Source organism: Artemia franciscana, chromosome 2 (genome assembly GCF_032884065.1).
Source record: "Artemia franciscana chromosome 2, ASM3288406v1, whole genome shotgun sequence".
Classification (NCBI taxonomy): domain Eukaryota; kingdom Metazoa; phylum Arthropoda; class Branchiopoda; order Anostraca; family Artemiidae; genus Artemia; species Artemia franciscana.
In genome coordinates this window covers 66,483,055-66,509,572 of record NC_088864.1, presented here as the reverse complement: position 1 = coordinate 66,509,572, position 26,518 = coordinate 66,483,055, and the positions used below count along the sequence as shown (strand labels likewise).

Below are 26,518 nucleotides of genomic sequence, written 5' to 3'. Positions count from 1 at the left end.
TAAGAAAATATATACTTTAGTAAAAAATAAATCCAAATTACAATCGCAGTACACTCATAAATGACTAAAAATCCACAAAAACACTCATATCACATAATAGAACAGAGACCAGAATCTTCATGTCCCTTCGTAACAATGGGAATTTGCTTAAACCGGCGATTCATCATTCGCGGCTTGAGCGCAACACTAGGTTCTTCACCAGGGGGCAGCTCGTCTGACTCTGCTTTCATTTCACTCGCTTCAATTTCTTTTTGCTTCCATGGCACGTGACTCTCAGTCTCACTGATACTCGGTTTTTCTGCTTCTTTGGGTTTCAAATTAGATATATTTAGCTTAATTTTAGGCACTTGTATAGAAGAGGTGGTCTCCACAAGCTCAGTGTTGCCATCTATTGAGCTGATAATCGTTTCACTGTTTTCAATTATATCGGGCACAGGGCTGATGATTCTTTCATCCTTGATAGGTGTACCAGCATCACGTCGGATTTCACTTATTTCTTCTGTAACGACAACGCTGGTATCTACAACAGATTCAGATGTTTCTAATGAATCTTCAATTTTTTCGGATTTTACCTCTGGAGGTAATTCTGCAATTAAAATAGTAAAAAAATTAAAAAATATTTGAAAGAATTAAAATAAAAAGAAGCTTCCCTTGAATTTCAGCAGACTTTTGAAAGGTGCATTTTTTTACCCTTGTAAGAAAATTCCATTCATGAAACATTGCATTCGAGAAGATACAAGGCAAAAACTATAGGAAGCTGATACGAAAGACAGGCTGGGTGCTTTAGCATGGCAGGTATAAAAATAAAAAATTTGACTAGCCCAGAGTTGACTTGCAGTGATAGTTTTTGCACCAAAAATTTTCTTTACTTTGTATCTGCAAAATGCATGCATTTCTTTTTTTTATGGTTTAGAAAAATGTCTAAAGTTATTTTGTATACTGAATTTAAAAATATATTAAAGTTTTTCCTGGCAACTATGAAATAATCAATTTCTGAATTCTTTTTCTAAACAAACAAAAATTCAAATGAAAATACAGAAGAACTTGTTACTAAAAAACTATAACTGTCAAGAAAAACATGTTTACATTTTTATGCTAAATGTAAAAGAATTAAGCATATTCAAGCACATTAGAAGAAATTTCTTACTAATCAAATTTTTGTTTTCTTGGTTTTGAACCTAAAGGCGAATAAAAAAGGAGAAAATTTCCCCTTTTTTGGCTCGACTTAAAATTTGTAATCCGAAAACATTTTACACGTAATCCAACAGCACACAATTTTGTACACTATTTACAGTATTTAAGTAATGACGTTTTAGTTTATTTCTGAAACTACATAAGAAACTTTCCATTTTTAACCGAAGCCATTTTTTTCTTTTAGCCACTTTTTTAATTCGCCAAAAGAACGAACTTCAAAAAATGTTTACAGAAAACCGAAAGTGATAAAAAACAATTCTGATGGATTATTCTCTATATAAAGAAATCCAGCCCAATAGTACATCAAAAAATAAAACTTAACTATTCAAAATCAAATGCTGTCCGTTTTAAATTAAATAGTATTGTCGTATTTCTAACTATAACCGATGGTTTAAACTCTGTCCAGCCAGTTACTTACAATCGATGTCCATTGGCAACAGTATAAGAGGTCCATCAATCCACCGCATTTGTAAACTTCTTATAAGACAAATAAGACATTGAATTTTAGCATCTACGTCTCCAGTACATCTTGCAAACTCTGACTCAATCCGCATCCTTCGGCATACTTATTCAATACTGTAACTCTTCCTCACATACTATGCACCCCAGCCCTTTTGGAAAATCGCCACTTAAAACAAAACTAATAAATTACGATCGCTTTACAATGACAACATACTGAGTGCTTCATCTGCATTGGTGGTACAGTTATTTCTAATTTATTACAAATTATGAAACTGCTGACCAGAGCCACCTTTAGAGGGGGGAGGCAACAAGGTCAGCAACCCGGGCGCCACAGCTGGGGCAGCGGGGTCCGGGGATTGCCAACTTTTATTAAATTTGACACTTTGACTCTGCTTTGATTTGGGAGGTGGGCGTTGTACAAAATTTTTCCACTGGCACCACCAACCCTAGGAGCAGCTCAGTGCTGACCCACACGATGCAGCTCCTGCCCGATATTGCACTAAAAATTGATGAAAGCTATAAAAAACGATCCCATCTCCAATTAATTTATTAGATTTTTTTCTATCCCATTTTATCTCTTTTGGCAGTTCTATTTTTGTGCTTTTTTCTCCTTATAATGCAAAGTATAACGACGCTTGTTTCATTATTTCTCTAGAAACGCACTTACCCAGTATTTTTTTTTCTTTTTTAAAAGCTATTTCTGAAATGGTGGCTGTCTTCATTGATGTTTCCCTCCTCTTTGTTTTCATTAGTAGTTATTATAAGGGAGCAAAGTATTAATGTTTATCATATAAAATAAATGTCTATTTTATTGTTGTCTCTGTAACGTCTATTAACGTTAATATTACCGTACTAGAAGTGCTTCGAGTGGTGCTCCTTTTTTTTAAATACTACTTTTCAATTAACAAGAGCTAAGAGCTCATATGGCACTTGTGACGAGGCGAGAAGAGCTAAGAGCCAAGAGATCATATGGTATGAGCTCTAAAAAAATTCTATGAATCAATAGATTGATTTAAAAAGGAATATAAGAGGCTTAATGCCGGTCAGGATTTAAAATAAGAGCTCTGAGTCACAATATCCTTCTAAATATCAAAATTCATTAAGATCCGATCACCCACTCGTAAGTTATAAATACCTAATTTTTTCTAATTTTTCCTCTCCCTTTAGCCCCCCAGATGGTCGAATCTGGGAAAACGACTTTATCAAGTCAAATTGTGCAGCTCCCTGACACGCCTATCAATTTTCATCGTCCTAGCACGTCCAGAAGCACCAAACTCGCCAAATCACTGAACCCCTGAATCAACTGGGGGAGTTAAAATCAACTCCCCCAAAGAGAGCGAATCCAGTAGGATTCTATTAATCACGTATCAAGGACATTTGTTTATTCTATCCACCAAGCTTCATCCTGATTCCTACACTCCAAGTGTTTTTCCAAGATTTCCCCCTCCAACTCCCCCCAATGTCAAACGATCTGGCCGGGATTTGAAATAAGAGCTCTGAGACATGAATTCTTTCTAAAAATCAAATTTCATTAAGATCCGATCATCTATTCGTAAGATAAAAATACCTCAATTTTCACGTTTTCCAAGAATTCCAGTTTCCCCCTCCAACTCCCCCCAACGTCACATGATCTGGTCCGAATTTAAAATAAGAACTTTAAAGCACAAGATCCTTCTAAATATCAAATTTCATTAAGATCTGGTCACCCTTTCGTAAGTTACAAATACCTCAATTTTCAAAATTACCCCCCCCCTCCAATTCCACCAAAGAGAGCAGATCCGGTCCGGTTGTGTCAGTCACGTATCTTAGACAGGTTTTTATTCTTCCCATCCAGTTTCATCCTGATCTCGCCGCTGTAAGTATTTTCTAAGATTTCCGGTCCCCCCCAACTGCCCCCCCAATTACGCTTGATCCGGTTGAGATTTAAAATAAGAGATCTGAGTTACGAGGTCCTTCTAAATATAAAAATTTCATGAAGATCCGATCACTCCTTCGTAAGTTAAAAATACGACATTTTTTCTTATTTTTCAGAACTACCCCCCCCCCAATAGATCGGATCCATTCCAATTATGTAAATCAAGTATGTAAGACTTCTGCTTATTTTTCCCACCAAGTTTCATCCCGATCCCTCCAATCTAAGCGTTTTCCATGATTTTAGGTTCCCCCACTCCAAACTTCCCCCAAAGTCACCAGATCCAGTTAGGATTTTAAATAAGAGCTTTGAGACATGATATCCTTCTAAATATCGAATTTTATTGAGATCCGATAACCCGTTCTTAAGTTAAAAATACCTCATTTTTTTCTAATTTTTCAGAATTAACCCCTCCCCCAACTACCCCAAAGAGAGCGGATCCATTCCGGTTATGTCAATCATGTATCTAGGACTCGTGATTATTTCTTCCACCGAGTTTCATCCCGATCCCTCCACTCTAAGTGTTTTTCAAGTTTTAGGTTTCCCCCTCCCAACTCCCCCCCCCACTGTCACCAGATCCAGCCAGGATTTAAAACAAGAGCTTTGAGACACGATATCCTTCTAAATATCAAATTTCATTGAGATCCGATAACCCGTTCGTAAGTTAAAAATACCTCATTTTTTCTAATTTTCAGAATTAACCCCTCCCCCAACTACCCCAAAGAGAACGGATCCGTTCCGGTTATGTCAATCATGTATCTAGGACTCGTGATTATTTTTTCCACCAAGTTTCATCCCGATCCCTCCACTCTAAGTGTTTTTCAAGTTTTAGGTTTCCCCCTCCCAACCCCCCCCCCCCCCCAATGTCACCAGATCTGGTCGGGTTTAAAATAAGAGCTCTGAGCCACGATATCCTTCTAAATATCAAATTTCATTGGGATCCGATAACCTGTTCGTAAGTTAAAAATACCTCATTTTTTCTAATTTTTCAGAAATAGCCCCCCCCCAACTATCCCAAAGAGATCCGATCCGTTCCGTTTATGTCAATCATGTATCTAGCACTTGTGTTAATTTTTCCCACAAAGTTTCATGCCGATCCCTCCACTCTGAAGTTTTAGGTTTCCCCCTCCCAACTCCCCCCCCAATGTCATCAGATCCGGTCGGGATTTAAAACAAGAGCTCTAAGACACCATATCCTTCTAAACATCAAATTTCATTGAGATCCGATCACCCGTTCGTAAGTTAAAAATACCTCATTTTTTTCTAATTTTTCAGAATTACTCCCCCCCCCAACTACCCCAAAGAGAGCGGATCCGTTCCGTTTATGTCAATCATGTATCTGGGACTTGTGCTTATTTTTCCCATCAAGTTTCATCCCGATCCCTCCACTCTAAGCGTTTTCCAAGATTTTAGGTTCCCCCCTCCAACTCCCCCCCCCCAATGTCATCAGATCCGGTCGGGATAAGAGCTCTGAGACACAATATCATTCCAAACATCAAATTTCATTAAGATCCCATCACCCATTCATAAGTTAAAAATACTTCATTTTTTCTATTTTTTCCGAATTAACCGGCCCCCCACTCTCCCCCAGATGGTCAAATTGGGAAAACAACTATTTCTAATTTAAGCTGGTCCCGTCCCTGATACGCCTGCCAAATTTCATCGTCCTAGCTTACCTGGAAGTGCCTAAAGTAGCAAAACCGGGACCGACAGACAGACAGACCGACAGAATTGGCGATTGCTATATGTCACTTGGTTAATACCAAGTGCCATAAAAACGAATGCATGTAAAAATAATTTCTACACATTGCCAAAACCGGTATTCAGCATCCAAAGAGCGCCAAATTATGTGAAAAATCAAGGTTATAGGCCATTATATTTTTCAGTTTCTGAGGAAGGGTCTTCAAATCAATCTTAAGAGGGAGGGCGGAGGGCTTTCTCCAATTCTAATTTTTTGCAAAAATATCCCAAATAAACTGTTTGTTCCAAATTCTAGAAAACAAAATACACAAAAAACTAACCAAATATCGCCAGCACTATAGCGACATATTCTACAGAACTAAACGAAAATGAGAAATTACCTTCAGATACTTCTTCCTTTATTTTGACTTCTTCTTCCTTTTTAATTTCCTCCTTAATAACTACAGATGACTCTTCAACAACTTCTGTTTTTACATCGACATCTTTTTCGTCTTCTACAATGTCTTTCACTTCAACAGTTACATCTAAACTAGGATAAAGACCCTTTTCGCCATGTGACTAAAACAAATTAGTCATATAAATACATAATAAAGTAAGAATGAAAATTCATTTGCAAAATAATTCAAAGAGCTAGGCGACTCTAAAACATTGTCTCCCGTCCACCCTGTGATCCCAGCAAAATAACTGGAGAAACCTTAAAATGCATTGAGTTGCGTCATGTTGTGGCGCGATGGTGGGCACGTTGCTGGGTAATATGGGCCCCGGAGTTCAATATGAGCTGCAGCAACCCATCGCAGGGTCCGGAATTTGTTACCGCTGGTAAGATTATGCAAAAGCGTCTTCATAATAACCCTAACAAGAAGAAGGATAACGAAATTCGTTGCAAAGAACAAACCCTGAATAATAGCAGTTTCAAGCTAATGGAAAGACAAAAAAATACGTCTACATTGTATTTTGAGCAAGGTAAGAGAAGCACAAACAAAGGAGCTTTTTTGTTACGGGCAGGCAGACTTAAAATGTATACATATAAAACCAGGAAAATCACATGAATAAACTAGGAAATCACAAAAGAACTGAAGAGATCATAAAAGCCCCCTGCTTGAAAAATCCACCTCCACCCTTCCTGTGTACAGGCCTGCAGTGCGATCACATTTTGGCGGCCTCCGATACCACATTTACTTCGTATCTTTATACGCCAATGGCATCAATGCTTGCTAAACATACACCCAACAGTAGTCTAAAAAACAAACAAAAAAACAACAATAAACGCATGCTGTCTGTGGAGATACATGGGGGGGGGAGTCTATAGTTTTATTATTTAGCTGAAAAATAAAGAGATTTAAATTCTTCATTCTTATAGTTAAGGGATGATTTCGGGTCAGGTCCTCACCCTGGTTTAATTGTTTTGGTGCTTTTGCAATTTAGTAGCAAGGATTGTTTATTAATTGTTTATAAAAACTAGCTCAAACAAACCTGCTCATGAAACCTACTCATTTTGTATGTTTGTAGAATCGTGCGAAATTTGCGTTTCACTGGAGCCACAATACATTAGTAAAAAAAACTAACCATTGACTTCCTAGTTGACCCCATTTAATAAGAATAATTTTATCCTTCCTTTCTAGTAGAACACAAGTCGTCAAATACATGAATGTTTACTCTGTTCCCCTCCCAATTTATAATGGTGTACCCCAGGGAACCCTCTTAGGCCCTATTGTATTTCTTACCATGATAAAAAATCTTGGTGTCGTTACCCGGACCGATGGAAATTCGGTGACGATTTAACTGTCTTAGAAATATGTTTCAAAAATCTAAAAAGTAACCCAATGGACATCTTGGAGTCAATATCAGACGAAGCTGTTGCTAGTGATATAAGAGTCAACCCTTTAAAGTCAACAGTTTTAACAATTAGTTTCCTAAAACTTCCCCCTTCTTTCTCCTGTCCTATAGGAGATAGAAGAACGTTCATCCCTCACATAGTTGAAATTTTAAATCAATACCCCCCCCCCTTCTCGGTCTACTTTTATCTTAGAGTTTTAGTGTTTATTTTTCAATTGCGTACTTTGTAATGCTTGCTAGATAGACTTTTGTTTAATTTTGTTTTTTCTGATTTAACTTTACGAGTTTTTATCGTTTTATTGATTGCAATTCTATAATTTTGTACTGACACTAAAATGCAAGTTCGGCCCTTTTGGACTTGTGATAGCCGCTATTTTGAAATAAAATCTTATCTTACCTTATATGACTCATGGATAAGGACCGAAAATAAGGAAATAATCAGGACTTATATTACAAGACTCGAATCTTAAACCAGTAATAAGGCTTCTTTCCGAATCTCTGTACTGCTTGTTTTTATGGCCTCCAAGATAGATAGGTAGATACATAACAAGAAGAAAACATTAAGAAAAACAAGGTAAAATTTAAAAATGCTAGAAATCTCACAAGCTGTATTGAAACCAAATCTCAAAATTCAAAAGAATCTATAAAATATTGTTTTGAACATAAGAAATTGAACTGTTTCCGGGAATTCCTTTCTTTCCATTTGAAACAAACATTAAACATTTTGGAAACATAAAACTGTGCCTCAAAACAACGAATACCGTTTGTCAAGTTTCAAAAACACAATTGAAAATCATATTAATTTACAGAGGTTTCAAAGGCACTATTTTCTTTTTTATGATTGCAAACAAAATATTGAAAAGTAATTTTTTTACACTGAAAATTAGGATACTATGAAAAAATTACGGAGCTGAAGTCCTGAGTGTAGTGGGAGCGTATTGAAAGGTCCAGAAACTTCTAGTTCTTGTAATACAAGTCGAAAATCCTTAGATATTAATCTGTTAAACCTCTTTTCACGTTTGAATATGAAGTTGAAAATAAATTAGTTTGTTATTTGTTTTACGCATTGTTAAAAGTAATTGGATAGTCCCGATATAAAAAAAGGTAAGAAACCAAACCTAATTCGGATGGAGCTCCATCTTTACAGTCTTTTATTAATTAAAAACAATGTAAACAAAGATAAACGTGGTGCAAATGACGTTTCTCCTGTTTACGTGACAAATTGTATTTATATAAGCAAAAATTACATAGAATAAAACAGCATTAAAGCCATCTCCCCAACTCCCAACTCCCCCAAAGAGAGCAAATCATGTCTGGGTATGATAATCACGTATCTAGGACTTGTGCTTATTCTTGCCACCAAGTATCATCCCGATCTCTCCACTCTAAGCGTTTTCCAAGATTTCTGGTTTCCTCTTCCAACTTCCCCCAATGTCGCCTGATCAGGTCAGGATTTAAAATAAAACCTTGGAGACATGAGGTCCTTCTAAATATCAAATTTCATTAAGATCCAATCACCCTTTCGCAAGTTAAAAATACCTCATTTCTTCTAATTTTAAGAAAATTTTTGTGATTCCTGTATTTTCGTAATTTTGTATTTTTTGTAATTACTTACTTTTTTGATTTTTATATACTCTCACTTTAATTGACATACTTTTTTCCATTGCCTTTAGAAAAATATTAGTCTCTAAGCTTCATTAAATAAAGAAAAAAAAAGTTTTTTCGACTAAAAATAACAATCAACATTAGAACTTAAAATGAATAGAAATTATTACGTATATGAGAGGTTTCGCCCTTTTGTCAATACCTCGCTCTTTACGCTAAGTCACCCGTTTGGTGGTCGTCAGATTGTCACAATGAAAGGAAACCATTCATATAATTAAAATACACAAAACTAAAGGGGAAGAGGGCAGCTCTCCATTCACCTGGATCAGCAACTGGAATATACATTTTGGTAAGCAAACATAAAGACTGAAAGACTCACCTTCCAATCTTCATAGCAGGAGCTGTGAAAAGTTTTATCGTCCTCTCGCACCGCATCTCGCAGTCTCCACTCTTCAAGCTCTTCGTGAAAAAACTGTGGTATCTCCTCTCTACAAACTGCACATTTATTGAGCTCAGGGTTTTCATTGTCAGCTGGGACTGTAGGTACTTCCGGTTCAGGTGACGAGGAAACACTTTCAGTATCTGACGGCTCACCGCCTTCCAGCCATCCTTTATGAAAGAGATACAGAATTAGATCATGGCCTTTTCAAACGTCCACTTCTACAGACCTTAAAGCACTAAAACTGTTAACAGAAACAGTTTTTTGCTCCCTGGAATTCGTGGAAAAACTACGAATTTTATGAATTTCTTTTGAAGTTTTTAGAGCAGTACCATATTTTTGCAGTGTTGTTATGAGTGATGAAAACAAATAATGAAAAATTAGTAGTCAGATTTGACAGTGCTGTCCATCCCGAACATTAAAAAATTGACCACCTGTAGATTCCCAAAGACAGGTCCCACTTGAAAGAAAAGCTATACCTTCTCAAGCTGTTTGGCGCTTAATTCAGCTGTTTGGTGTTTAATTAAGCTGTTTGGTGTTTCTAGCTTAATTTCCCAAATTTTTCACGCAAGTTTGTCTTGTTTTCAAACTTGGCACCCAAAACGATCAAAAACTACAGAACAGAATACGTCTTTTTCACGAAAATTTGAATTCCCAATTTTTCCGGATTTTTAAAGACATATATAAGTGTGTCAATTTCCGTTTAATCATTTCAAAGGATCAGACTTCATTTCTACTGTCCTTGGTTCTATAAAATCTATACTAACGCCGTTTGTTAGTTTATTTTCAACTGGTTTTCCAGAATTTTTGTTTTTGCTTCTCATCGTCCTCACGTGAAAAGCAAATTTATTGTAGTCGCATAAAAAAGAATCTATCCAAAGCTTTCCGATGAATTAATACCTTTTCAATTGTCTTCTTTCTTTTGACTGTCTGAACTTCATCCAGATAAAGACTTCATCCGAAATGGAGTTCCGAAGTCCGAAGTAGGGTCCAAAGTAAAATTCGAAGCGGAATTAGAAAACATTTCAATTTTGATTTCCTTTTTGACCGAACTTTGCATTTTTAGTGAATTATACAAATTAAATAGAAACAATAAAAAAAAATTAAGTTTAAAAAATTAAATAAATACAAATTAAATAAAAAACATTTTCATGAATAAGCACCCACGTGGGTATAGCAGATAATGTTCCATTAGATTATAAATAAAGTAGCCTGTCACTACATGAGAAATTTCAGATAGAAACATTGCTAAAAGGCACATTACAAATAGATAGAAAATTGCCAAAAGGTACCTTAAAAAAAAGATTAAAAAAAATAAGACACTGTCCGTTTGAAAAAGTTTTCAACAACGATTTCAATTTATTTAAGAATTTCAAGTAAACCTTAAAAACTATGCAGTACCAAATTCAACAGTAAATAAATGTAGGTTAGATCCAATAAAGTAAGAAAAGTAGGGTGACAACACGACCCTTGAAAAGATTGTCAAAACGATATTTCAGATCACAATTTTTTAAAGCAGCAGCCACTTTGAAACTTTCAATACTTTCGAGAGAAAAAAAAAATGCTATTGTTACAAATATTTTAGAATAATTTTTATACGATACGAAAAAAGAAAAAAAACGCAAGTATAAAAGTAAATAAAAACCATTGTCCAGGAGCTTTTACCTTTTTCTTCCCCAAATTCTTCAAATTTCAGCCAATCACTAACGCTATAATACCAAGCCCTTGCCTGCGGCCTTCGACCAATGGCTTTTTCTCTCCTATTTTGCCGGAAGTGCCAGTCCAAATGCTGACTGTATTTGCAAGTCTGGTCTCCGCGAAACCTCAAACCACACGAATTGCATTGAACTCCTTTGTACATCATGTCAATGATTGGTCGACGACGCCTAAAAAAGGATGACAAATTAAGTGAATCTTGATGAAATACTTATTAATAAATATGGCTAAAGAATTACTTATGACAGACGGATTGGACAGTGCTTACTCACTTAATTGTAATTGAGGCGAGTAACAGGCGGACCAGTCCACATCGGTGCTGACCCTGCCGATGTTTCGGTTGCGGTACTGAAATTCGCTGCATAGAGCTGTCCTTTGAGCCTCTGGGAACTACGGTTCAAACCCACCTGTCGCAGTGCATCCACAGAGTGGCAATCCTTTAGGCCAAAGATCCTTTAATCCAAATTAATCCTTTAATCCAAGAAACCAGCAAAGCTGCTGGTGCAGTAGTGCCCTTGGACAGGGATCAATTTTTTTTTATCCTTACTTGATTTCAGGATTTATATATCTTAAAAAAAGAGACAAAAGATGTGTTTTCCTTATTTCGTTTCAATAACCTTTAAATATTCAAGACATTCAAGACCTTTAAATAGATGGTGCAAATTAAAACGTAATTATATAAATACGCAAGTGCGCGAAAAAAAAACACGAAAATTCATAAGCCTTTTACTTGACTAAAAATCGGGCAAGCAATTTAGCGAAGACAGTATACTTTTACAACTCTAACCAAGAAAGGTAAGCAAAAATATATTGGAGAGTGAGGGGGATCTCTAAAACCCTGATTTCACCACATGGTTGAATCATCTGACCCAAAACTTGGTTCAAAAGTTCCTAGGATCAATAAGACCAAAAACGAACATTCTTTTAATAAAAATTCAGCAATAAGTGTTTCGGGGGAAAACACATGGGTGTTCAGAAAGTAAGTAAAACAAGGACGTTTAAAACAACAAAATTTATTTTTTACAAAAAAAAAACTACAACCATAATGTGACCGAGGAGTTGTCAACCATGTGGTAACATTTAGACCATTAAAGTCCAAACCAATGCTGCTGATCTTCGTTTCAAGGCCCTTCAACCAGGAAGTGCAATGGGGGGTTGGGGCCCAGCCATCCTGTGCTTTCGCACAACCTTCCTGCTAACCTTCCCCAGGTTTCTACAGGTGCCCTATTAGAGCTAGGTTGGCTCTGGCTGAGCTTGCAGTCAAGCCACTGACCCGTGTCCCAAACCAAATAACTGGCCACACCAGGAATCAAATCCCCCGCCCTTCGGACAAAGGATTGCAAATCTAGCACACCAATCGATGAAATGGAGGCACACTTCGTCGCCGGCAACTCTTGGTGCCTCTAAGTCATGTGCGCAGAGTCAGGGGACAGACTGCATTTTACTGATTGCCCTCCTCCGTATAGCTTCGACCTCGACCCAAGCGACTTTCATCTGTTTCGCCCTTTGAAGTCTCTCCGTGGCGATTAGCACTTCAACATCGATGAAGAGCAGAAACAAAATTTTACCACATGGTTGGCAACGTAGGCAGCGCCATTTTATGAAGAGGGTATACACAAACTTTTACTATGCTATGATTAATACCTGGTTAATCATACCTCGAGTTATATCAAAGGTAGTAATGTTTAGTAAAGTAATTATTTATACTCAATTTTCTTTTACTGAAAAACGGAACTTTCGGAAGACTCTTGGTAGCTTTTTCCCCTAAGGGTATCATCCAGCAAAAGTCACCTGTTGGTTCCTTCAAGCGAAGGTTCAACACACGCACGGAATCTATTGATTAAACTGGCTATTGGTATGTCGTTTAACAATCATAACGAAAATCATTTACAAAATAGTGATTTAAAAAAAAATACAATAATTTATTGCTTCAAAACTTATAGATTAGATGATACATTTTCTAGTTCCATCAATCTGATCAAACGCAGGATCCTGGATGGAGCGGTAGCTGCAATCTAGCAAAGGACGAATCTCGGCCAATAGCAACCCAAAATTAATTATTTTAAAACCAAATCGGACTGAAATAATAAGTACACCATTGGAACCAACACAGTCAAAAGCCCTATTAACGAAACTTACAGTTCCCTGACTTGAACAACAAGGAAAATTACTTTTTTTGCATGGGAAGCACTGATGCGGCCTATTTTTTTCTGTTTTTTCCTTCTTCACTGCTAGCAAACCACTAGAAATCATAGAAAACTTTTCAACAACTCATTTTAAAGAAAATAGCTATATTTAAGTGTTTTTTTAATTAACAAACCACAATATTTAAAATATTTTTTTTTGCAAAAGATAAAACGACTCCTAAGAAAATAAATGCCTGTCCTACGTTACATTAACAAAATTTTAAAAATTCTTATAATCCTGCTCCTTAAGAGAATTTGCTTCCATGGAATTGATTGAAGTGTTTCGTATCAAAAATTCTTTTTAAGATTTTAAGGTTTTACACTATGGGACTCCAACGAATCTACAACCTCTGAAGGAGTTGAGTTTCATCGAACTTACAACCTACGAAGCTACAACAAGCACCCTAAGGTTTATATTCCGTGTGAAACGATTTTGCGATCAGCGATTTACGATTTTGCAGCAAATCTTCGTCCGCAACTTGAACCAAAATGACAAGATACTTATATAATTGGATCTATTAATTTCATATTGACCAATTCATCAAGCAAGGCCTATGATACTACTTAAAAGAAAACAAAAGCATTAAAAGAGAAAAAATGCAAAGGAATTTTCAAAATATAATCTGATACACGGACCAAGCTGAATCTAAGCTATCGAATGAGAGCAAATTTGTCATTTTACGTTTAAAATCGTGTAAAAATGGAGAAATACAACATACCAGAAATTTGCACATGGAACTTGAGCCTTAACAGGTGTGAATCCACAAACGGGTTAGATTCATATTAGTTATATGGTCCTAAGTAGTACCAAATAAATTATTACTAAAAACATTGATATATTTAGTGTATTTATGCTTGTATTTATATATTTAATGCATCTAGAGCCGTAATTCCCAACGAGGGCGCAGGCCCCCCGGGTGAGGCACGACAATATTTTGGCGGGTCATGCGCGGAACGTACACCCTTTGGCTGACTATGATTTAAATCCTTAGTTTCGGAGAAAGAAAAATCACGCGAATGAAGTCACATTCAAATGCATATAAAGAGCAAAAAAGATACATGATACTATTGCAATCAATAAATACAATGTATAACAGGTGTTGCATTGAGACAATATTTTCATTAGTATAAAATATGCCTAGAGGAAGACCCAAAAAGGATACCAAGTTAACGGCCCTTTAAGCTTCCTTCAGGAGAACACAAGTAAAATTTGAATAGCAAAATTTAAATATCACTGCTAGGGCATCAGGATTTTAGAAATACCTAGGTGGGGCATGGCCCAAAATCGGTTGGGAAATACTGATCGAGGGTATCCAACTAGGACAAAACGAAGAGTACTACGCCCTTGATTGGGCGGGGACATGTTATAAAAGGGATTCAAAGGAAGCGGGAAATTCTTGGTAAGAAGTAAAGAGTGAAGCTCTGAACTAACTAGGGAGAAGGAGTATGCTCAGCAGCGAGGCCCTCAAAAGGCATTGTGCTGATAGCAGTTCTCAGAATTGATTGTTATTTTTACACAGCAACATTTACTTAAATATCTTGGATATGTTACCTAAATAAATAAATGAGGGGTGCGCATTATTCACACTATTTAATTAAAATGTTATATCATATTATACAAAACGTATCTTTCGCTTTGTCTTAGGTATTGAAGGGCAAATTACACCCACCCCCCTTTCCTTTCTGGTAACGACACTTTTGATTCTTAATACATTACTACAAAAACCAAATAACCAGGTATCTTACTTATATAAACCACGCCTTACATATCATATAAACCTTTTGTATATGAAATTAGCTAATGTTGTAGCTATACACAAAGAAGGGATATTCCCCCAGAGATTGATCCAAAAAACACGCCCCCAGGCATATTGAGAAATTGCAGTAAGAATATCCTTTTTTGGAACTCCTTCCCACCCAAAAAGTTGTCTCCTGGTAATCCCTTCGCTCATTCATAAAGGACCGTACCTGTGTTCACCTATGATGTAGGCAAAACCAAGATTTGAGCAAGGCCTAGTTAATGACAAACATTGAAATTAACGTACTGTCTTAAACTTTCAGTTTTGAAAGTTATCTCCTCTAATGCCTCTTTTTCGGCTTTAACAGCGGCGTCTTCAACTGACACAGCTTCTTTCTCCTCTTTTGATTGCACTTGTTCAGCTAGTGGAACCAAACCCGTAGCCATCAGCTTCGAGAAAAGGTCGTGAACATTCATTTCGTGGAACGCCTGTGGTTGGGCTTCTGTGGTAATCTCTCGAGTATACTCAGTAGCAGGACGGGCGTTAGCAGCAACTGTGGCTATACTAGATGCAATGCGATCTAATTTTCTCGGAGCAGGGGAGGGTGGTGCTACGGCAGCTGGACGCTCCATGGCTGGGCCTGAAAAAATAAAATATAGATACCATTCAGCATACCAGGCCTTTGTGACCTAGATTGTTTCCAGCATTGATAGATGGTTTACTCTGGGGGGGGGGTGAGGTTTAAGTCTGTTCGTCACAAGGCCTTCTCCCTTAAAGAGTACCCTTGAGGCATTTATAGCCAAGAACCTGATACGGCTTTATTCTGTTTGCCTCAGGCGGCTCTGTGCCGCAACGAGATTTGGAACTGATCAAATATCCAAGGCTTATTACCGAGAAGGCTAGCATAGGCGGAACTCCTATTTTCAGTAAAGAGACCAAGAACTATGTGCATGCAATCTAAAAAAGTGGCCGTTAATTGAGATGGAATAAGACCCCTAGGTTCAAATTCTGACAAGCGGGTTCAACACGGAGTCCTTATTAATGCCCCATGATGCACAGTTCTGACCCTGCATTTACCGCCAAATGTGATTTGTAAATCTGAAATTTTGCATGTAAAGTAAATTAAACTTATCAGCAGCTTGTATTATCTATCCTTTTATCAAAACACGACAAGTTTAAGAATAGTTTGTGTTTCAGTGCATGTTTGTTGAAGCTCCAGTCGTGTTCTCAGCTTCCCGGATTTTAAATAAACGTATAGTACTAGCTAGGGGATATTTCTTCTTCTGATTTAAGATTTTATTCTCAAAAATTATTTTTGATAAATGCTGAGATAATAATTTGCCTGACTTCGTATGTCATAAATTCGATTGACTCAACATAGACTATATGACTGTAATTTATACTACTCCATTAAGAAGAAAATATGAAATTAACCATACTTATGATAAATTAAACTACACTACTAAAAAGAGAAAGCTGAAATCAACCATAAACTTATGAGAATAATAAATTGTGTAATAATAAATGCCGTATTCAGGGGGGAGGGGTGGGGGGTTAATGGGTTTGAACCCCGACCAGTAAAAACGTAACAAAAATGAACATAAAATTTTTGTTGATGCGTTTTAAAGTTTTTTGTACCCCCTCCCACCCAAAAAAAACCCTTGATACGGCCCTGATAATATTACATAATATAAGCCTTTTTATCTATAATTAGAATGTGACTGTTACTTAAAAAAAGAGAAAAAATGAAAAAAGAAGAGGGAAAAAGGTAAAATTTTCCACATTTAGAGAATAACTACAAGGGATAATTTCAAAATACCTTGAGGCAACAATATTCTTGGTTTTTCTGGTTCCATATCCATAGGAGGGAGCGCTCCAGGTGTGACGCCCTCTGGAAGGGGTAAAAACCTGGCATAATGGGCCTCGCCATTCAGTCGAATCTGAGTAGGAAGACCTCCAAAGTTGGGCCTGTAGGGCTGTCCATCAAACAAAACTGTTTGAAAAGCATTCTGCAACAGGAAAATAACTCAATTATTTTCTATAGCACAGTTTTACACAGGGTGAGGAACTCACGATCATCCGCATTTGGGGAAGGACGAACGGGCCACCTGCCAAGGCGAAAAATTCCCAAAATGTGTGTCAAATACAAGACATTTTAGGGTAATTTCATTAGTTTTAGATTCCACTCCCCTAAAAAATCGGGCCACTTCCCAAGGCGAAAAATTCTCAAAATGTGTGTCAAATACAAGACATTTTAAAAATACTTTTGAGAGGGGTTTTTCTTTACAAGACATTTTCAAAATACTTTTGAAGAGAGGTCTTTCATTAGTTTTGAATTCCAATCCTCTAAAAAAAACTTTGGACTTGCTCTTTATCTGAGAAGTGACCTAAAAAAAAATCATTTAAACTGCAAGCAATTAACCTCCAAACTGTCTAGGAATGACATAAATGTCAGAATAAAATACACGTTTTCTCTGTTAATGCCCTCTTTTTTAAGCTTTGTAAAGACAATTTCAGCCAACAAATCATTTGACCATGGGCCCAGAATAGTCGTAAATAATTAAAAAATCAGCCAACCAGATTCAAAACGGGTCAGAAAGTGCCGAAGGTTGCCTATCAACAGAAAACGGCAGTAGAAGGGCAACAGTTGTCTCTCGGTTAGCTTTGAAATTTTCATATTTTCTCCAGCTACTATACTATATCATATAGTAGCAAGTGATAAATAGCAATAGGCTACTACTATGTTTACTACTACTAGCTTCTACTATGATCTTCACTCTTTAAAATACCTCTGATTAATACTCAAAACTACTGGGGCAACATACTCTGTAGTGTTCCGTTGAATTAGAAACGCAAAAAACTCAATACACAAACACCACAAGAAATCTACCGTTTTTAAATCAGTTTTCAAAAGCCCGGGCATCATCGCAAGCTTAAGCTAGGCTTCGCTACGAGTAGAATCCCCCTCCTGAAATAATATTTTAACGCCGTCCTGTGAAAAAAAAATCTTTGTACGGGCAAACTCTTCTGTTTTTGATCTGAGTTGAAACTATATTCGCTCTTACCTCTCCGGTAAGCAAAATTCTATATTACATAAATGCTTAGTACCTATACACGCGTAAAAATAGTTTCTCGTCAGATAGGTATTCGAAGTCCTTTTTCCGAGATATTTTCTAAAACGACTCCAGATAACTTCGCTTTAGAACCAGAAGGAATTCATGGAAGAGCGTCGTTTGGTAGTTTTCCCTTATCAAAATCTGACGGTTTGTCAAAAACTACCTTTACAGCCCAGTGGAGTCATTGGTGGCGTTCAATATTTTCGCCTACGGCAACAGCTTGAGCTCCCAGTCTCATAGTCATATTTACATTTTTGATGAATAAATATTAATATATATAAAAAAAGTAAATACTCAAATAAATAGAGCAAATAAAATGAAAAGTATAGTTGACAGTGATATGAATCCGACAAATAGCTAACCTGAAAACTATGACCCAATGCTAATAATCGAATAACACAACGGTTTCCCAAGAGATCAGAGAACAGATCAGTCATTTACTTTTTGAATATTCACCAGAGAGCATATCTTTTTTCTTTCTTTTTTTTTGTTACAGCTTGTTGCAGAAAAAGTTCATTAAAGGGTGAAAGAATTTTATGTGTGGCATACCAGTTTTGTCTCAAGGCTCGGATATCAAGCTGGAACTTTCAGGAAGTTTTCTTGTTTGTAAGGCGGGGAGGAATTTCCCCATTCCCAAACTTAATGGGAATTTCAGGGGAAAGGGGCAAATTAATTTTCTTGCGGGCCACACTAAACAGTTTACACGACATTTTATTTATTTCTTCTTTTTATGACAGTCAGTCCACTGATTCTTTGACTGTCAATACAAAACTAGTAAAGTAATAAATAGTAAAGGCTTGTGAATTCTCACCTCGAATTTCATTGCATGAATAATGCCTTTAAATTGGAATTTCTGCTCAAGCGCATCTAAATAAACAGGAATTAAATGCTCTCCATTAAGTATCAAGTCAGTCTTTCCGGCTATTAGATCTCTTCTCGGCACCTCGCCAATTGATACTGAAGGCCGAGGCCCAGAAATTCCAATCAAACAAATTTTGTCAGCGATTGGGAGAAGTACATCAGGTCCTCCGAACTGGAATTCAAATCCTTGGCCGTCTATAAAGATTTCTTTTGTCGGGGCCCCAATTCTTACTCGCACCGGTCGACCCTCTGTGGAAAAGATGAGAACGTAAGTAAATAAACTTGCTGGTGAGAAGCATATGTGCATACAGGGTTGTCACTTCAACTACTCAAACTTATTGTTTTGCCGGCACTAAAGAACTAAAAGACGGAAAAAAAGGATTGTCCTTGGAAATGTTTTGTGTGTGGTGCGAAATCGTATTGTATGTTAAGCAGGTGCATGCGGTTAAACTGAAGTAATAAAAATGCACTAAAACCGATAATGTAACGTTTATTGATAGCTGAAGGAAAATATGCATAGTTTTACTTTCGCACTCGAGATGGTCGCAAAAACACGAATTAAGAAGCATTTTCGCAGAAAGATTGATCTTAAGGGGGGGGGGTCTATTGGCAAGCTTATCTCCAGGTTAAGGGGAAGGGGAGATCTCAGATGATTCTTCCGGCCTAAAGGGTGCAAAATACAAAGAAGTACATTTATGTATCAGCTTATGGCTGAAGACTTATTTTAACATGTTTTATCAACGAATAACACAAAACAAAATAAAAGAAAAACTATAGTTCCATATCTAAAATAATATTACAGTTTATTAATAATAAATTATGTCTCCGACAGATCAAAATCAGGAGACACTCGCCAACATCAGACCTCCAAGATCTAAACTTAACGGTGAGGAAACCAAAAACTCGAACTTTATTACAAAATCCAAATTCTAACATTTTTATGAGAAGAGATCCTTCAAACTGGTTTGAGTAGATTACACCTCTCCCCTCCCACATGCACGCGTAGGTTGCGGAAGTACTGGCTTTGGAGAAAATCTAAACTCTTTTTGTTAAAGAATTACTAGCACCATCGCAAACTGGGAGAGGTGAGGGGTTCATTGCCCTATGGAATTCCTGGCTTAAGAGAAAATCTAAACTCTTTTTGTTAAGGAATCCATAGCACCAACGCAAATTGGGAGAGGTGAGGGGTCCATTGCCTATGGAATGTCCAAGTATCTACCCTCGGCGTAAATTCTTTAGATAGAGCGTTAGAAACATACAAATTGGAGTATAAGCGCAATAGCATGCGTTTCTTTCAATAGAACCCTTACAACTTTTGAAAAGTCGTCCAGTTCCCTTCCCAAAAAAAAAAACAAAACAACCACCGGCCCCCCTTCCACGCAATACGACATCTATTATGACTGTGCTGTTATGGCGGCAGCAGAAAAAAAGGAAAAAAACATACCGTAGAACATTTCTTTATAGTTTTCTCCCACTTTTAGCTCGCCTATTATTTGTCCTCCAACTTTAAAAGCTCTCGGTAAATCTTCATGAACGAACGATATTTCTCTCGGGTCATTAGGGGCCATTAAGGCCACAGCTGTCTCTCCGTAGAAACGTATTTCTCTAGGAATACTATCAATATTAATCACATGGGTCTCAGATACATTTTGAGCCTTTATAGGTCCATGGGGTAAAACAGAAGCTGGAGGAGGCCGAGGACCAGGTTTAGGGCCAGAACGCTGGTCAAATAGGGGCTCCAACAAAGGTCTGGGTTCTAGCAAAAGTCCCGGTTCTAGTACAGGTCTTGGTGCCTCCATTCTCATTGGACGTGGAGGAAGAAAGCCACGAACAGCAGGAAGAGGCATTGAGGCTCCGTCTCTTTTTTGAGCTTCTCTAATCATCCGAGTCTCTCGCCGTCGTAACACCTGAGGAATTCAAAGGCAAATTAACTAGGTGACGAATAAACTGGCTATTAAAATGGGAAATATAGCACTACGATAGAGAAGTTGTAAGTACGTAGTGTTGTATGGAATTCAAGATGTTTTTACTAGCTTTACTAAAATGTACTAAGAACTCAGGTATAGAGATTTAGAAAGCACCTCGCAATCAGAACCTGAAAGCCGAAGAAAAACAACAGAAAAAAGACTGACATGCCCCTCAGTACTTTTGCCTCTAATATCCATTATAAGGGCCCAGTTTTCGAACAATTTTAGTAAATTAAACCACTTTTACTTCAATAATCCTTAGCAAATAATCTAGCGGCTATTACTGACTACGTACGGGTGTCAACCGGTACTTAATACGATACTATAAATACATTAATCTTGTGTCGGTGGATCTGATACTTTTAGATATACATACTATCACTTTCGATATAAAGTATTGCTTTTCATCCGAAATTTGTTTATATCGATGTCTAAAATACTGTGCCAACGCCACCGCAAAACCCTAGCACACACGTGTGCGTAGTTTGATCACGTTCGAGATCTGACTAGCTTACACCAATTTCACTAAATATCCATCAAGGAGAAACGGGAAAAATGATAGACGCCAGATTAAACTGGATGAACTTACTACAAGACAAAAATCCCATCTGGGACGCCATGAGGTCAGTAGTACTGACAATTTGGGGAGGTGCCCACGGTGTCAGGGCTTTTACCTGTAGAGTTTTCTGAACAACCTTATGCAGATAATAGTTAGCAAGCTGCCCGTTTAAAACAGACTAACTAACAAATCACTCCAACTCTAAGCCGCCTGAGGCCAACACAGCTACACACGCTCCCCCTCCATCCCAATCTACTCAAATCCTTCCTCTTTACACCCACCTCAGGAAGTTCCCATTTCCTTTACATCTTTCTTTATGACACCCTCCCACCATAGCCAGTGACAACCTGCTTTCAGTTTACCCCTTGACGGTTGGCCGAAAAGGAAAATCTTCAACAATCTGTTATCCTTCATCCGCAGAACGTGCCCAAGCCATCTCAACCTTTCTCTCGTTTTAGCCCTAGAAAGCGGGATTGAACCGCACTTTTCGGACAGCCTACTGTTTGAAATATGGTCAGTCAACCAGGTACCTAGAACAGTCCGAAGGTAATTTCTGTCGAAAACATCTAGCAAATCTTCAGCCGCTTTTCGGAGAACCCAAGCTTCAGAACTATGTTCGACAGCTGTCATCACTGTAGCTTCAAATATTCTAATCTTAGCTTGCAGACTTATCTTCCTATTCTTCCAAACTTTTTTCAACTTTAAAAAAAGAACACCCTGAGCTTTGGCTATTCTACTTTTAACATCTTCACCGCTCTCACCGCCTTTACTAATAATACTATAAAAGTAAGTGAAGCTGTCACCTGATCAATCTTTTCCTTACCCAACGTCACCCTTTCATCTTCATTTATTCCTACCCTTAGTAACTTAGTGTTTTTAACGTTAATTTTCATACCTATTCTAGTATTCCAAACTCGCAGAACTTCTAAAAGTTCATTAATTCTGCTTACACTTTCATCTAGTATGCTTAAATCATCAGCATAGGCTAAGTCCAGAAAAGTTTTTCCTCCCTATTTGATTCCGTCTTCTCCCATTGCCTTTCCTGTGCTCCTTAAGACCAAGTCCATCAAAATGATCCATATAAAGGAGGATAGAACACAACCCTACATAACCTCTGATTTAATACGAAACCAGTTGCTAGCCTCATTTCCTACCTTAACTGCAGCAGTGTTATTCTCGTACAAAGCACTAATAACTTTAATATGTTTGTCTGGTATACCACACAAGGATAATACATTCGCTAAAGCTCTTGTATTAACAGAACCGAACGCTTGCTCATAATCTATAGAACTGAGGACAAAAGTGTTTGATAACTCAGGCACTTATCAATTATTAATCTAAGAGTAAAAATTTGTTCAACACATCTTCTACCCTTTCTAAAACCGCACTGTTCTTCTTGGAACAGGAATAGAAGGAGGAGCAGTATGTGTGTCAGGAAACTTTTCATTAAAAAAAAACAGCAAAAAAGCTATAAAATTTCCAGAAAAAAACGAACAAAAAACACTAAATAAATGAACGCTTTAATGCTGATTCCTCTTTCAGAATTAGTAAAAACAATCCTTTCAAATCAACGCATTATTATAAAAAAAGCAATACAATGTCATTGACGTAATACATATAAAGTAATGACATATATATCATCTAAGATACGATATAAGATATTGACATGCAAATACAATGAAAATACTTGCATCCGATACTATGTCGCTAAACTGTCTATTTGAGATAAGTCCACCATTTAACTGCTGTTCAGCTTGCTCAATAATGTAATCTGCACTTTCATCATCTTCGCGGAATCGACGACCTAAAATACAAAGAAGGAGATAACTTCAAAGACCACACTGACTTTCCATGACGAAAGTAAAACAGTTCAAAATAGGGATGATACCTTTTTATTGACAGTGAATATATATGAATATTCGAAATATCCAGTTAAATAATTTTATATCTATTCACTGTCAATAAAAAGGTATCATCCCTATTTTGAACTGTTTTACTTTCGTTACAAAGAAGGAAACCTAAACAAAAAATATGAAGAAAAAAATTAACAGTGAAAGTACAAAAATGAAGACATAAAAAAGGAAGAAAGTCAGTTAAGAAGAAAGGAAGAAAGTATGGAAAAACGAAGAAGTAAAAAAGAAGTCAGACAAAATTTATTTTGGGTTTATTATTCGCTTTAGTTATTTATACAGTTTCAATATAGAATCACTAAACCATGCATTCAAATACAATTGATAGCTGATTTGTGTAATAATGCGAACATTTTCAATCTTTCTGAAATTTTTTCTATCCTAGACACAAACTAGTTTTTGGGATTTAGAAAAACCGAGACTAAATTTAATAATAACTAAGCTCATTAAACTATTAGTTTATTAAATTAAATAATTATAGTTTATTATTATAATATATTATAATACAATACAATAAAAATATAATATAAAAATAATTATAGTTCATTGTTATAGTGTTGCGAGAGCAACACTTTGGTTTTGTCGATGTTTTTTTTCTAGCACCCCAAATTTCATCGCCCTAGAAAGTGGTAAGGGTCAAACCTCTGCGGTTTTTACAGAAAAAGTTCTTAGGCCAGATTGATGAATATTTCCTTCACTGGAAAATTCCTTCATGAGATATATCATTTTGAAAGTTTAAAGGGGTTGACAACTTCAGTAGTAAGGTACACACTGAAACCAAAAATAGGCCGATACAGAAATGGTATCAGATGTGCTTGTTAAACGTTAAAAGTTCTCTCATTGCTAAAAAAAAGCTCTTTATGAGCTGATCAAAGTATATGTCATCCATTTTTTGGTAGAAAAATTCCTTCATGAGATATACCAGTTTGAAAGTTTAAAGGGGTTGACAACTTCAGTAGTAAGGTACACACTGAAACCAAAAATAGGCCAATACCAATTATGACACAAATAGGGGAGTTTTAAGCAATAGTCGGCTGTTAGCTCATAATCATCTTCAGCGATGAGGGATTTGCAATTCTTGCTAGTTGCAATGAGGGTTTGTAACTTTTGCGAGTTGGTGCACCTAGTATTTGTTTTAAGATCTTTACAGATTAACATCTTAAGCGTTTAATCGAAGTGAGGAAACAAAACCAAAGTGTTGCTCTCGCAACACCTCACGTTGCCCATGCAAACGTATATCTAGTTCATTATAGTTACAACTAAACTATAGTAGTTCTGAAGCTCATCTGGCCTAATAAAAAGTAACAGTGGAGAAAATACAACACCGATGCCAAGACCGATTTTTTCAAGTAAATGAGTTAATTATTAGCTACTGAAAATTAGCTTTAGTTATACTTAGTCCGATTTGGTCTTAGTAAATTATTTTTTATCACTTTCTCTTTGTTTTAAATTTGACTCGACTATTCATTTGGATTTCCGTTCGCTCTAAGTTTAACATATACGGAACCTTATATACTGAACCTCTAGCTTAATAAAGTATAGCTTCCCTTTGAAGGAGTAATTATCTTTAGGAATCAAAGAATTGTTAATGTTTGGTTTTATTGACAAAAATCATTGTAAATTTTAAGAAGTTTGTTCTGTCGTTTCATTTCCAATAGTAACACCGACTTTTTGGTTAAATTCTGATTCGACAAAAATTGGACAATTTCTGACTATTGACAAGACCGATTCGACGCCGAATTGGCCATCTTGAGGCTTCACTTTAATAGCGAAGAAAAAAACTGTGTAGTCGTTGATTCTGGATTTGTTGAAACTCTATATCTTCTAAAAATTCATTAGCCGGGAAAACTGAAGAAAAAGCTTAGTACGTACAAAACTAGAGCAAACGTTGGTATACACTACTCATTGTATTTATTGCTAGGTTTTACGCTATTTGATTCGGTGTAGAATTACATATTTATGGGCAAGTGCGAAAACGAGGATCGGGTTCCTTGTTTCTGCACTTTCATCATCTTTGCGGAATCGACGACCTAAATACAAAGAAGGAAACCTAAACAAAAAATATGAAGAAAAAATTAACAGTGAAAGTACAAAACGGGTTCGAAAGATAGCGTCCTTGAACAGACTTGAAAAAAAAGAAAAAGAAGCCAAATAAAGATGATAGAAACACATTAAAGAGACAGAGAAAGCGAATGGAATTTGAAAAAGGGAATAGCCAGTAACAATTGATAAGATCGTTTAGTTATTCAATATTATTAAATTTTTCAGACAGGATTAATCATTAACACTACAGCACATTTTTCAAGGGGCGTAACTGATAACCAGTGATGAGTCAGTATTTGTCGTAGACCAGTTCGATTCTGCACCCGAATTGCTTTAATAATGGAAACTTGGATATTTGTACATAAAAATCATTACCCGAAAGAACTGATCAGAACAGTAACTTCTTCTATCCATCAGTATAGGCGTCATTATCACAATTGTCTGCTATAACTTAAAACAATTTTTACAATATCCATTTAAACTATTCTTATGCTGGCTTCTTTTTTACAACTTCGGAAAGCACCAAAAATAGGTGACTTACAAGGACTATATAAGAAAATTATACAGGGATCGTAAAATATCATGACTCGGGAGAGGCAATGACCAGATACCGCTTTTCTGAGTACACACGTGGATGGAATATCTTCCTCGGTCCTATTACGGATGCTACAAGACCTTAGCACCGCATTCTAAAGGCAGTGAGTTATTGTCATTCGCTTTCCTTATGAGAATCAAGCGCTTTGGAAACCCTGAAATAAATTTGTTGCTGGGGGAAACTGAAGGAAAATACCCAAATCTCTTATTCATTGGTACATGCATCATTGACCCAATTGTTTATTACGTACTATTATTAACAAAACAAAAATTCTTACCTCCTTTATCACGTCTACCCCCTCTTCCCAAAGTGTCTGGTTTGAATGGACGGATCATAGGAGGATGGCGGATTAAACCCCGTTCAGCTGGTAGCATTTCCCGTTCACGACGATGGTCGAAATCCCGAACCTTCGGCTAAAAAAAAATAATAATAATAATAAAAAATCATAAATACCTTAGATCAAACAAAATGAAAGCGCATCAACGCAAGCAAACGGTGATTTGCATCAACAGTACCGCAAGAAAATTTTCTCAGGGGTGGGGGCAAGTTCTATCGGACATTTTAAAAGAGTTTAAATGAAAATATTCTGTGTTGTTTTCTTTTGTCACACTTTCTTAGTATTATCTTGTTTCATAGGGCACACCTCCCCCATACCCCGCACTGACGATACCCATGAC

At 36.7% G+C, this 26,518-nt stretch overlaps 1 protein-coding gene across 1 annotated transcript in view; it reads right to left on the bottom strand.

Moving 5' to 3' along the window:
• LOC136043975 (pre-mRNA cleavage complex 2 protein Pcf11-like) overlaps positions 1-26,518 on the bottom strand; it is an 80,367-nt gene continuing 53,849 nt past the window's right edge. The window contains exons 9-18 of the mRNA XM_065729057.1: positions 26,119-26,254; positions 22,985-23,097; positions 20,212-20,674; positions 18,718-19,016; positions 16,610-16,799; positions 15,097-15,430; positions 10,815-11,035; positions 9,090-9,319; positions 5,650-5,827; positions 1-586 (exon numbers count right to left, since the gene is read on the bottom strand). Coding sequence (XP_065585129.1) covers positions 90-586; positions 5,650-5,827; positions 9,090-9,319; positions 10,815-11,035; positions 15,097-15,430; positions 16,610-16,799; positions 18,718-19,016; positions 20,212-20,674; positions 22,985-23,097; positions 26,119-26,254 — 2,661 coding nt within the window. The 3' untranslated portion in view covers positions 1-89. The remainder of the gene's footprint in view (positions 587-5,649; positions 5,828-9,089; positions 9,320-10,814; positions 11,036-15,096; positions 15,431-16,609; positions 16,800-18,717; positions 19,017-20,211; positions 20,675-22,984; positions 23,098-26,118; positions 26,255-26,518) is intronic.